This window comes from Carassius auratus, unplaced genomic scaffold (genome assembly GCF_003368295.1).
Source record: "Carassius auratus strain Wakin unplaced genomic scaffold, ASM336829v1 scaf_tig00012155, whole genome shotgun sequence".
Classification (NCBI taxonomy): Eukaryota; Metazoa; Chordata; class Actinopteri; order Cypriniformes; family Cyprinidae; genus Carassius; species Carassius auratus.
The window spans coordinates 175,344-188,951 of NW_020524264.1; the positions used below are offsets into that span (position 1 = coordinate 175,344).

Here is a 13,608-nt window from a genome sequence, read left to right on the forward strand (position 1 = left end):
TCATGTTCTGCAGCATGATTGGAGAATGCATTTGTGCTTTAGTTGAATCAATGAAATCTGACTCTCTGTACAGAGCTGTGAATGTCTCACCTTGAGAATATCAAAAGCCATCGTTTCGAGAGGAATAAGTTTTTACTCTTCAATTCAATTTTAATTCAAGTTTATTTGTATAGCGCTTTTTACGAAAAAAATCATTACAAAGCAACTTTACAGAAAATTATGTTTCTACGATATTTAGTACTAGATTATAAGTGGTGACTGTCAGTTTGTTCGCATATGACAGGATTTTTCTGAAAAATGTATACAAGACATAGTCAGTCAGCCTTTTTTCTGCATCAGAAACAGGTAATATGTTTCGTAGCTTGGCAATGTTTCTAAGATGGAAGAATGTAGTTTTTGTAACATGGGAAATAAGGAACAGTAACAGTACATCCATCTAGTTGCAAATTGTAATTTACAAGATTCTGTGTACTGTTTTTTTGGTCCAATAATTAATATCTCTGTCTTACCCAAATTTAATAGGAAAAAATTATAGGTCATCCAGTCTTTTAAATTTTTAACACACACACACAGCATAACAGTGCAAACTAATAATACTACCAAGGGGCAACATGTATATTGAAAATAGAAAGGGACTTAGGACGGATTCTTGTGGCACTCCATATTTTACTGGTGATAAATGAGATGACTCCCCATTTAAATAAACAAAATGGTAGCGATCGGACAGGTAGGATCTAATCGATCTTAGAGCCTGCCCTTGAATACCTGTATAGTTTTGTAATCAATCTAGGAGTATGTCATGATCTATAGTGTCGAACGCAGCAGCACTAAGATCAAGTAAAACTAGCAATGAGATGCAGCCTTGATCTGACGCAAGAAGCAGGTCATTTGTAAAGTGCAGTTTCTGTGCTATGGTGGGGCCTGAAACCTGACTGAAATTCTTCATACAGATAATTTTTTTTGCAGGAAGGAGCTCAATTGAGCAGACACGACTTTTCTAAAATTGTAGACCTAAATGGAAGATTTGAAATAGGCCTATAATTTGCCAGTTCACTAGGATCCGGTTTTGGTTTCTTAATAAGAGGCTTGATAACCGCCAGCTTGAATGGTTTTGGGACGTGACCTACAGATAACGACGAGTTAATGATATTGAAAAGCAGTTCTTTGGATTCAGGTAACAACTCTTTCAGTAATTTAGTTGGTACAGGATCTAATAAACATGTTGTTGGTTTAGATACAGTGCTACATTTATTTAGCTCTTTCTGTCCTACAGTTGTAAAGGCACTGCAGTTTATCTTTGGGTGCGATGGATGAAACTGAAGTGTTAGACGCTGTAAAATATACATGCACTATTGTATTTTAATGTTATCTATTTTATCAGCAAAGAAATCATAAAGTCTTTACTATTAAACATTTATGGAATATTTGAATCCAGAGGCATCTGGTTTATTAATTTAGCCACTGTGCTAAATAAAAACCTTGGATTGTTTTGGTTATTTCCATTAGTTTGTTTTAACATTGTTTTAACAATATTGTGGATAGTAAGCATTGACATTCTGTGCACAGAATATTTTGTGACTAAATAACATAGTTTGAATCTAATGTAATGTAACAGCTGTTTTTAATGTGAAATCTGTAAAGCACTTTATGTGCTTTCAAACTACATCCAACCTCACTTTTAAAAAGCGGTAATAAAATTGTATAAAGAATTAGGACAATTTCAGCAGTGATAAATACCGAGAAAATAAAAACACAATAAACACAATAAAATGAACTAAAGTCCACTGCCCAGTTGTATAAATTATCAAGAGAACTGATAGCCAGGCTTCGACTTCTACTCAGTTTATGTTCGCTTCTGTACGGTCTACAAAGCAAATCGAAGTAGCAGACTTTGGTATTACCAGGCTAGAGAACTGAGGTTTTGTTTAAACATTTTTGTTGTTGTTACTTTTATTATTTTGATGTAATGATTAACAGTATATCAAAAGAATGCATCAAAATAATCTTTGTGAATTAAAAAAAAAAAGTTTAAATCAATAAATTAGAATTACACTTCTGATTGTCTTTGACTTAATCAGGGTAAACACATTAAAATGAGGTTCAGTTTGTTAACATAAGTTATGCATTTATTATTATGAACTACCAATGGACAATACTTCCACATCTCATTTTGTAAACGTATCGGGAGTCACAGAGGTAGAAATTGGCAGTGAAAGAACAAAAAATATATATTTAAAATAAAACGGGACAATTTCAGCACAATGAACATGAGAAAAAATTAAACAGAGGTAAAAGATTCAGATATACTGACAAACATTAGTTCAACTTACTTAATAAAATGCACAGTCCAGCTCAACATACTTGTCATGTTAGCAAAACCTAGTTTATAAATAGGCCCGTTGTCAGCGATTATAAAAAGTTCCTGCTTCCTGTGGTAAACAACTGCAGCTGCATTCATGTGTTTGCAGAGCATACATTTTTCTGTGTTCTTTCTTCTACATAGAGCTGCATCTGTTTAAAGGCAAAAAGAAAGCATTCTGTATAATAATGCATCAAGACAACATGTAACTTTCTTTTTTCACGAACACGTTTTCATGTCGTTGTGATGTATGTGTATTTATGTATACAAAGTCTCTCTATTATAAAAACAGTTATTAGTTTCCTTCTCTCCACAACAAATCCAAAAAAGTTTAGGCTTAAAAATGTAAATCCAAAAACAAATGAATTTAAGGTGAAACTGATGCCTACCTTTTTCATTCGAAACTAATCCAAATGTTTCCACATTTGCAATGTATCTGGATGCTAAAATGCCTATTATTTATTATGTAATAAGCTTTGTACTTCACTCTCATCTACATTATCCTTTGCATCGGCTAACAGCATAGTGAGACACCGGTAACACTGAATGCAACAGATTGTACAACGGAGCAGTGCAACTTTTTATAAAATAATGATAAAGTTATTAACTGGTAAATGGCCATTTCAAATTTTTCATTCTGCCCGCAACTATAAAATTATATTTTGGTTCCGTTACAAATCAAAATTTTGTTTGATTTCAGTTCTTGTTTTCGTTCCTTGGACCGTTTCAGAGCCCTGGTATTAGTTCCTCATTCACTTTACTTACAAACTTGTTCATTCAGCTGACACACTGCTGTGTCACATGTCTGATGATCATGTTCTGCAGCATTATTTGAGAATGATCCTAAAGCATTTGTGCTTTATTTGAAGCAATGAAATCTGACTCTCTCTTTACTTTCTCACCTTGAGAATATTAGAAGTCATCGTTTTAAGAGGAATGAGTTTCGCCTCTTCCATGTGAACTTCCTGCTCATCTGCTACAATCCACGGAAAATCCTGTAAAACATACACAAAACATAAGACAAGAATGTGAATTTTACATTTTCTTTTGTCCTAAAATTACAAACCCATATTTGGTTATTTTGTTCTGCAAAAAAGGAAATTTGGAAGAATTTTCATAACCAAGCAGATTTGGTGACCACTGGGAAGTGTGAAAACCGTAGAAGGAACTATATAAGAGTTCACATCAGGTTTGCATGTAGAGTGTCTTTTTGTGGGACATCTGAGAATAACGTCGTTGTTTTTAGGTTTTCCAGCAGTTCACTTAGATATCCAGTCAACAGAGTGAACTAGAGACAAGAAAAGACAAGAGTAAAACAAATTATGGTTAAAACATACAGCTGCTTTAACACACCTTGATGACCTGAACTTTCTCCATGTTTCTTGTGGCAGCTTCCCTGGTGTGTACCAGCAATGTGAATGTGCATCCTACAGAGTGGAAGACAATACACAATTTAAATATAAATCTATTAAAACTTTATGTTTAATAAGTGTGAACTCAATTACTGGAACCGATCATTTTGTGGCAATGGCTGAGCTCCTACCTGGAGGATTATGGTCTAGAACAGCATCACATACGCTGATTTTTAAGATCATCGCTCTCAGCAGCTGTTCCACATGAGACAGCAGAGTCTCTGAGCTGACACAGCAAAACCCAACACACACTTATCAGAAAAATCCATGACTCCCACCTGGATTTTAAAACACTAAATCCACTGTCACTCACCTGATGGACAGCAGCGGAGGCTGTGAGATCTCAAACACAAATCTCTCCACTGGATGATGCTCTTTATCCATGATCACCAATACAACCTTCTCAGCCTCATTCTGCACAAAGAGCACAAAACAAGTCTTGTTTTCCCATTGTTCAGATGGAAACCATTCTAATCATATAGCCTGTTTTTCTGTAAGTACATTAATCAAATATGAAATAAAAACCTCACCTTCTCTATCAGTGGCTTGACACAATGGAGCGTGTCTTGAATGTACTGATTTAACTCAGGATGACATGACATCTGTCAAATTAAACATAAGTGGTCAAATACCTTCAGCAACAGTTTCTGTCTATTTCTCTCCTATCGCATTATGAATTAGCAAAGCAGTGCTTGTTCGTACTGTCATCAATCTTAAAATCATTACCTGCACAGGTACGTTGTATTTCTTCCTTTTCTCAAAAATACCAGATGGATAGATCTCTCGGACATATAGGATGAGGTGAATGGCCACTTCCAAAAACTCACACAGAATGTCAGCAACAACTGATAAAGACCAATATAAAAAGAATATTCACAATGACGTTATTTGAAAGGTTTACAGTGAATTACATTAACACACGAACTACAAAAATTACCTTGGCCAAAATTAAGGTCCTGCCTCGTCAGAGTGGCCATACTGAAGCAGCCAAATTATATGCAACAACCTTTAATGAAAAGAGGAGCGTCTCGTTTATAAAATATCATCGATCATGCATTATAGTTGCTCCAGAATTACGTTTGTGTTTAGAAAAAAATAAGTAAAAAAGAAAACTATTAACGTTACTGTAATACACTCAGTCCGATTACTGGGAAAGTGTCTGTCATGCACAAATAAACAGTAAATAAACAAACATTTCATAAAACATTTCTCGAAGGATGTTTACCCTAGAATGATGTTTACATAGATGTTTACACTTTTCTTCTGTAACCGGCAAGAGAACCGCAGCGTTTTATAGCTTTATACCTGCTGCCACCTAGCGGAGCGGAAGAGGAACGCGACAACGAACCTGTGTTATAAAATAATATAATAAAACGGAACAGATGACTGCATCTTGTATGTATCTATTTATATGCAGTAAATAATTATGTCGGTAGTAAGACCAAAGATCTCATATAAACTGTATGACAACATGTAAAATAACTTATTTTGGTGCAAAATAAATGACACCTCTCTGAACAAACAATCGGCAGGTGAGAAAGACTATTATCTGAACAATCTAACCATTATCTGACATGTCTCCACTTCTTCAGGGATTTCATAAAATATTATTTATTTATTTATGTAAAGCAATTCATGAAATAATTATTAATTCACATGTAGTCCTGCATAATAAAAGCCTATTTAATTCAGGGGACCTGACCAGCAGTTTATTTTCATTTAACCAGGACAGCATGTAGCCTAATTCAGGGATTTCGTTTATGACAGGCTGTGAGCAAAGGTTTACCTAAATGACCTTATGGACCTGCTGCTCTTTAGATATTACATACATAAGACTAATTGTATTTACTTACCAGTTAATGTCCTGAGAACCTGTGAGTATTCAAATTATGCTTTGATTCACAATGGATTTGCCCATAAAGTAGGAAAATAATCAAAACAGTCATTCATTCAGTAACTTACTAGATTGTAACTGTATAACTGCAGTACATACTTGAGTACTTAAGTATGCAGTAAATACTTACACAAAATAGCTGTATATACTATGTACACTGGACTCTGTACACTGTTTTATCTTATTTATTAACACTTTATTGCGGATTACTGAATTGCTGAATTATTTACAACTTTATAACTTTTCAAAACACAGCAACATCCATAAGTGGAAAGTAAATACAACCTTAAGCTATCCAAAATACATTTTCTTGAAGTGAAAAGTAGCAGGATAAGCCTTTGTTCAAAGAGTTTGCTAGTAGTTTCTCCTTTTTATCGGTCTTTACTTTGTAGCTGATTGAGGAGCAGAGAGCTGGAAGGAAATGGAGTCCAATGAGGCCAGTGTTCAATACAACTGCTGGAATGAAGACAACATGAACATGCAAGTGCTGCATTCACAGTCCAGACTGATTGGGTGAGAATATATTTCATATAACTGATGAACTAGTTTCAGAATTGTGATTAGAGTCAATCAAATAACTCATGTCAGTCACATCTGTGCCCATATAGTCTCTATAACAGACTGTGCATCGAACGTCTTGGCATTGTAATGAAAGTGGCGGTGTCTTTGGCTGTGATGATAGTTATATACATTATTGGATACATCACAGGATACTACGTTCACCGATGCTGAAGAGGACAATATATTGACGGAAATTACTATTTATGGAACTGGCTGTTATTTGAAACATGAATTATGTCCATTAAAGAAGTAAAATTTATAAAAAATGTGTTTTTAAATAAATACTTTTATTTTAACAGAGTATCTTAACCAGTGTTAACAAATCAAATACTTAAATTCAAAAACAGATTTTATTTTTTTTATTTTTTTGAATGTCAGTGACCATTTCATATCCAAAAGTGCATGTAAAGCAGTCACCATACACTGCCATTAATTTGCTATTACACCAAGAATAAAATAAAGTTAACAGTTAACACTTTAAAGAGAGGTTTCATTTTTGGTTAATGCCTTATCATGACTAACAAGGAACAACACTGTTACAGCAGCTTTTAGCAGTCTTTGTACATTTGGTTCAAACATTTGGAGTCAGTAAGATTACATTTTTTTTTAGAGACAATATTTTTATTTAGCAAGTATGGATTAAATTAGTCAAAGGTGACAGAAAACACATTTAAACATTGATAATAATATAAAATTTTGTATAGTAAAGGCTGCAGCTTTTACTTCACATGACTAAATACAAAACTGTTTTTTGTAGTAATATTCCACAATAGAGTTTTTACTGTATTTTTGATCAAATGAATGTAGCCTTGCTGACCACAAGAGACCTTTAAAACTTTACAAATCTCTTACCAAACTTAAAATTTGGAATGGTGTATACAAAGTAATTTCATCATTTTAAGTTGAATATTATTACCATTTTAAGAATTAAAACAAAACCTAATGGATGAACAATTGTTAGCAAATTGAAAATTATTTTACACTGTTTACACTTAACATTGCGTTTGACATCACTCCTAGTCATAGATGATTTTAATAGTATCCACATCCTGCTCTTCTAGCATTTGCTCAATAATTTCATCTTTGAATGGAGAAAACAAGCTTGCATTTACTTTGACAATCCATGCCGTGATCCTTTGGTTAGTATAATACTCGTCCTCCTGATTTTCCATCATTTCATTCACTTCGTTCTCATTTTCCATCTCAATAGCCGAATCAGAGAATGGCAGCGTAAGTCTGTCCTTAGATACACTCGATGAATCCTTCATCCTTTCTGTCATCACTTCTCTGTCTCTGGCACTGATGTTACTGGGCTCTACATCCTGTGGCAGCCCTGCTGATACACCAGGGATCTTGTCTTGTCTCAGGTCTTGGTTTTGAACCTGCGGACTATCATTAAAAACAGCGAGTCCATTGCAGATCAGCGGACATCCCTGCCTTTGTCTATTGAACAATGCCTTGTCCATCCTTAAGCTGGTGGACAAGATATTGGCTTTCTTCTCCTGACATCCTACTCCCCAGCTTGACACACAGGTTTTTGCACTAGACATGGAGATAGTGGTTATTCTTGGGCTGTGTATTGGAGGCAGCGAGCTACTCTTCGTCAAAGTCCTGCCATCGTTCCCCTTCGCCATTAAAACCTTACGAGGTTTGATAGTTTGATCTTTTCCATTTCCAGCCAGTTTCCACCCTGATGATAAATGGTAGGATCCCTTTGTTCCAATCAACTCCAGACAGATCGGCAGAGACGGACTGGGGGTCTTAAATGTCTCAAACGTATGGAAATTCTCCTGGATGTTAAGAGTTTTGCTAGATCCACTCTTCCATTTGGTCCCATGGTCCCAAATGTCATTCCTCTGGGTCATTTTCAGAACTTGTTAATAGGAGCAAAATGGACAACTGTCAGTGTCATGTATCATGATGGACTGTCCTGAGGGACAGTATCCTTCTTGCATCTCTTATAGACAGCTCAGACTTATTCTCCTCCTCTTTACATTTCCTGAGTTGGCCAGTCACCTGATCTGTAACCAAACCCGCAGCATTCATGTGCTCCACAGGCACAAACAAACATAGGATGCAAACAATGCTACTGTCACTTCACTAAACATGTCTGAAGATGTGCATTTTAATATAGTTACTGCAAACCTAACCTAACTATAAACTGAATTATGAGACTGATAAGTAGTTTAGATATTGATGCAGATGTCTCTCATCCAGAGGTTCAAAGGTTCTTATACAGAGTCATCCTGAGGTTAAAAACCTTGCTCAAGGAAGTAAACTTGATACTGAAAGATTTGACAGTGTACTTTTATATCTTACCCAACTGAAAGATTCAGCAAAACAGGGAAAGTGTACAATTTTTATATTTATTTTATTGACAAGGACAAAGTAACTTCAACAACATTAATTATATTAGAAGTGTAAATCTGTACACTGAGGTGGAAACAAACTTTTATACAAAAGACAGGAGTGTAAATGAGAACCATTGAATCCAACTTTTAAATTAATAGCAGTTTTAATTTGATGAGAGAGAAAACTATATGGAGAGTGGGGTAAATTAATTCCAAAATTAGAAAGAAAACCAACAGCTGAATTTTGTTATCGGACGGCAGTTAGATTGCTGACGTCGGACATCAGGTCAGTTTTTGATGGGTAAACCACTTTAAGGTTTCCATCTATGTCCACGACCTTCACTTGTAGTACGGTCAGCTCCGAGGAGGTTAGGTCCTCTGCAGGACGATCTGAAATCACATCCATCTCTTCATCTGAACCCACATCCTCCTTTGCATCAAAGGCTAATTTATTAAGCTCTGCCATTTTCTGAAATAGAAGCAAGAATAGTCAGTGAAAATGCATGAATATACGCTAATAAACATGGATGCTGTTTTCCACTGTAAATATGCATAGCTTAGTAATGCTACTAACCACCATGTTTGTTTGTGTAATTGACTTTGAATGAGGATAGCAGTGTAAACAGATGCCTTTTTTAATTGACTTGGTACTTAGTAATAGCATAACTGCTAATGAATGCGGATAAACTGAACGCAATGACCCAGCTTAACGACTGATTTAATGGCACTGATTATTCTGACTGTCTTTTATAGTGAAATATTTAGTAGTTATTTGAGCTGTCGTAAACGAAGATTGTGCGAAAGTGGAACAGGTCATTCACAGGTATCACGGAGAAAATCTCACAGCTGCAATCTAAACCAAATCCTCGGTTTTATCTTCCTTGTCACATTTCAGGGTTTTCCATCACGTCAGGTAGTTTTTACACAATTGCAAAATAGGATTTTTAAGTTTTTGCTATAAATTAGGAATGTTAATTAAACCAAACAAAAATGGACTGATAAAATCAGCAGCAGCCAAGGGGCTCTTGAATTGCACTTGTATTATGTGATGGTGCAATGCCTCCGAGACACTGTACACCGTGTGTGTGTGTGTGTGTGTGTGCAGAAAGATGAGCTCATTTCTTCCACTAGAGTATCAGCATTCAAAAGCTGTGCTGTCAAATAGCATAACAATGCTAATCCAATCTAGCACTCTTACAGACCCAAATCAGTGCCATATAAAATATGATATATTGAAACAAAAAGCAACCAAAATCAAACAAACAAAAACAAAAATAGACAATCCTACCAATCTCTTGACTACAGACACTGCAGTATTGATACTGGATCGAGGAATGATTTAGTTTTAATTCTATTGTCATACAATTTGGTTGATATCTAAATAAACACAAAATGCAAAATTAAATACATCTTATAACAGAATATAAAACAAAACACTAGTAGTATCTTACTATTATCAGTGCGTCCATGACATCTTTACAGATCTGCAGACTGCTGGAGCTCGTCACCTCTAAAAACAGCTCTTGTGTGGACCTCTTTATCTGCAGAGACAGAAGTTTGCTAAAAATGCTGTTTGACAAAAATAATACTATTATAATAAAAAATTCAATAATTTTTTTAACAATTGTCATGTGAAAAATATTAAAATAAATAAACATTTGCATTAATAATATTGTATTTTATTTTGATGACATACTTTCAATGCCATTCTGGATAAAGAAATAATAAATATCATAAAAAAAAAGAAGCCATAAAATCAGTCGAGTTGATCATGCCATTCACCTTCATCATTTAAACCCTGAAATAATGTTTTCATACTGTACTTCACTTAATTTCCTTAGATTACCTTTGTCCTCTCGCTGTTCGTGATTGGTGGGAATGAGACCACATGATCCTCTGAGTCAATCAAGCAGGGGTAAAGATCTTTCCCATCAAGGAGTTGAAGGGATCTGGGATGAAGAATTAAAAGTTGGGAATACGTCCATGAAACGCTGAATAATGAATTAATTCACTGTGTCACAGTTCAGTATTTGTACTTAGTGTTCTGTGCAGTCTTGGATGAAGTGCGATTACATGGATGAAATTACACCAATTACCCACAACAACAGGATAGGTGTGTGACAAACAAGGGATATTTTTCGGATCACTTAGAAAGGGCGTAGATAGTAAACAATGCCATTGAAGAGCATGACCTAGCCCTTTTACATTGAGAATGATGTTAGATTTTGCACAAAACCACTCATTTTCTTAACAGATTGTGCCCTCCACAGTTTCAAACTATACTGTAGACAAACGAAGTGAAGTGAAGTGACATACAGCCAAGTATGGTGACCCATACTCAGAATTCATGCTGTGCATTTAACCAATCCAAAGTGCACACACACAGCAGTGAACACACACCCGGAGAAGTGGTCATAATAATATTAATAATATTAAATTTTTACCACTATTAATATTATATAATCAGGTATTCAATATGCACTTTCTTACTTATGGAGTCCTGAAACGTTTTGTCTCTTTTTCTGTTTTCTCTGTTCATCTGCTTCCTCCTGAAGCATCTTCAGAAGTTCAGTTGCCTTCATCTCCTTACGACCCAGAGGAGCTATCTACACACATTGACAATACTATCATATATATATATATAACTCTGCAGTAGGTATGTTTTTTGGTGTTGCAGCAATACTTAAATGAAAATTATTATCATTTTAAATTTTTCCTTGGAAGTGCTTGATTGTGAATATAATCAGCTACAAGGGTTTATGTCACTATATTCACAATATAGCATAAAATGTTTCTTAGATTATTACTTAAGTCTGTTCTTTTGCAGTTTGGGATCAGTAAGTTTTTTTTAAAGATGTTTATTATGCTCATCAGGGCTGTATCTATTTGATTAAAATATTTTTTGAAAAAATATTTTGTGAAAAATGATGGCAATTTAAAATAAGTTTTCTATTTCAATATACTTTAAAATGTTATTTCTTCCTTCCTGTAAGGCAAAGCTGCATTTTCGGCATCATTAGGCTACTCCATTCTTCAGTGTCAAATGATCTGTCAGAAATCATTCTAATATGTTGATTTATTATCAATGTTGGAAACAACTGTGCTGCAAAATATTGTTGGGGACCTATGATACTTTTTTCAGGATCATTTGATAAATAAGAAGTTAAAAAGAAATTATGTTACAAACAATATACGCTACTACTCAAAAGTTTGGGGTCAGTATTTGATTATTATAATTATTTTTTAATTAATTATTTTATTAGCAAGGATGTGTTAAATGGATAAAAAGTTATAGTAAAGACTTATATTATTACTATTGTTAGAAAAGATCTCTATTTGGAATAAATGCTGTGTTTCTTTATTTATTTTTTTACTTTTTTTCCATCAAAGAATCAAAGAGAAAAGTGTCACAGGTTCCAAACAAATATTAAGCAGCACGAGTTTCCACACTGATAATAAATCAGCATATTAGAATGATTTCTGTGACACTGAAGACTGGAGTAACGGCTGATAAAATTCAGTGCTGCATCACAGAAATAAATGATATTTTAAAGTATATTTAAATAGGAAATTAATATTAGAAATTGCAATAATATTCCACAATTTCAAAAAAATAAAAATAAATGCAGCCTTGATGAGCATAAGAGACTCCATTAAAAATTTCACTTATCCCAAACCTTTGAACAGCAGTGTAAATGAAACCATCAATTATGAGAATGAAGCAATGTAACACATCCTTCTGTGCAACAGCCTGTGGCCTCTTAGATAGGTGCCGAATTCACTGTCAACACAAAAGAAACAACAGCCAGAAAAAAGACTGTTCATTTATTATTAAAAACTGAGGATTATGGGACTTCTCTGTGTCATTAGTCAGCTGGTGGCTTTGAAACCAGATTCCCGCAATTCACAAAAACTGTGCGGTTTTTAAATATTCATCATTCCTGCATTGTTTGCCGGTTATGCAACTAGTGGAGATGCTTTGATTGATGAGTTATGTAACAAACCCCTGGGACAGTTTAGACTGTGTCAAGATTATTTAATTGTGGATTTTTTACAAAAAGAATACTAATTATCCATACGAAAATACCTTCAGTGTATCTGGTGGCCTGGCGTCATACAACAGAGGAGCCTTCAGCAAGCCAAGGTCATGAGTTGCAATGGTTGCTGTTGTTCTTTTGGCACAAATCTCATCGTGAAGTTTGGTCTGCAGACAGAATACATGATATTTGTATAAGCTTATATAAAATCTATCTTAAAAAGACAGATAGACAGTACACAAGAGTTCTGATGGATGAGATATTTATTTAAACTTATGTCACCTGAGCAACTAAGAATCGCTTGAGTGCATTTCCTTGTCTGAGGTTCATGCCTTTTACAATGCAGCACACAATGTATGGCCGAACATCCTTGACGCCTGCAGAGACTTTGACTGTCACAGCGGAGGGTGCTTTGGATACATGCAGAACTCTGACAACCATCCTTTTAAGCTCATCCACTTCCTCTGCCTCTTTTCTGCCTTTCTGCTTTGCACCGCTTTTCTTCTTTGAGATGTTCCTGACTCCATCAAGCTTCTCGCTCACCTCTCCATCCTGCTGCTTGCCTTTCCCTTTCTCCCTCCCACCTGCCCTCAGGTAGTCTAGGACTGATTTAGTCTGGCAGCCATTCACCATCTTCTCAAGCCTCTTGTCCTTCAACTTGTTCCCTTTAAAATATGAGGATCATACTCTGTAGATGAGACAGATGTCTGATGTTCTCGTGGATCTCATGTAAAATGGGACATTGACTGATCTCCAGGTAGTTTAGGAGCGAGAGGGAATAAAGTCGCGCGTGAAATCCGCCGCTGCTCTGGATCTTTTTGTGAACCGCTGAACCCTGAAGAACCAGCTCACGCCTGTTCTCATTTTCTGCCTTTTCTATTTCTGGCCAAATATTCAATGAGCTGACTTCAGCCATGTTGTCCAAACATAACCCACCCGAAACGAGGTCGTGGATTCCTGGACGCAACCAGGAAGAGTTTAATTAATAAGATAC

General features: G+C 35.3%; 3 protein-coding genes across 4 annotated transcripts; 1 reads left to right on the forward strand and 2 right to left on the reverse strand.

The window, feature by feature from the left end:
* Positions 1–1,607: 1,607 nt before the first annotated feature.
* Positions 1,608–5,073, reverse strand: LOC113073449 (mitotic spindle assembly checkpoint protein MAD2B-like). Of its 2 annotated transcripts, XM_026246348.1 has the most exons (9): positions 4,997–5,073; positions 4,709–4,777; positions 4,498–4,616; positions 4,302–4,373; positions 4,085–4,185; positions 3,903–3,997; positions 3,713–3,786; positions 3,262–3,354; positions 1,609–2,511 (listed from the first exon to the last, which is right to left on the reverse strand). In XM_026246348.1, exons 2-9 carry the CDS (start codon positions 4,746–4,748, stop codon positions 2,455–2,457), a joined length of 651 nt encoding a protein of 216 aa, XP_026102133.1. In that variant the 5' UTR covers positions 4,749–4,777; positions 4,997–5,073; the 3' UTR covers positions 1,609–2,454. The 2 variants fall into 2 exon arrangements, with proteins under 2 accessions (XP_026102135.1, XP_026102133.1); XM_026246350.1 differs by lacking the exon at positions 4,997–5,073 and having other exon boundaries at positions 1,608–2,511; positions 4,709–4,990.
* Positions 5,074–5,975: 902 nt separating this feature from the next.
* On the forward strand, positions 5,976–6,397 carry LOC113073431 (small integral membrane protein 1-like). Its single transcript, XM_026246300.1, has 2 exons — positions 5,976–6,178; positions 6,274–6,397. The coding sequence occupies exons 1-2, from the start codon at positions 6,087–6,089 to the stop codon at positions 6,395–6,397; spliced, it is 216 nt and encodes a 71-aa protein (XP_026102085.1). The 5' UTR covers positions 5,976–6,086.
* A 2,213-nt stretch (positions 6,398–8,610) lies between these two features.
* LOC113073455 (leucine-rich repeat-containing protein 47-like) lies at positions 8,611–13,530 on the reverse strand. The gene is made up of 7 exons (XM_026246356.1): positions 13,356–13,530; positions 12,897–13,288; positions 12,665–12,781; positions 11,068–11,183; positions 10,424–10,526; positions 10,029–10,118; positions 8,611–9,046 (listed from the first exon to the last, which is right to left on the reverse strand). The coding sequence occupies exons 1-7, from the start codon at positions 13,528–13,530 to the stop codon at positions 8,825–8,827; spliced, it is 1,215 nt and encodes a 404-aa protein (XP_026102141.1). The 3' UTR covers positions 8,611–8,824.
* Positions 13,531–13,608: the final 78 nt, after the last annotated feature.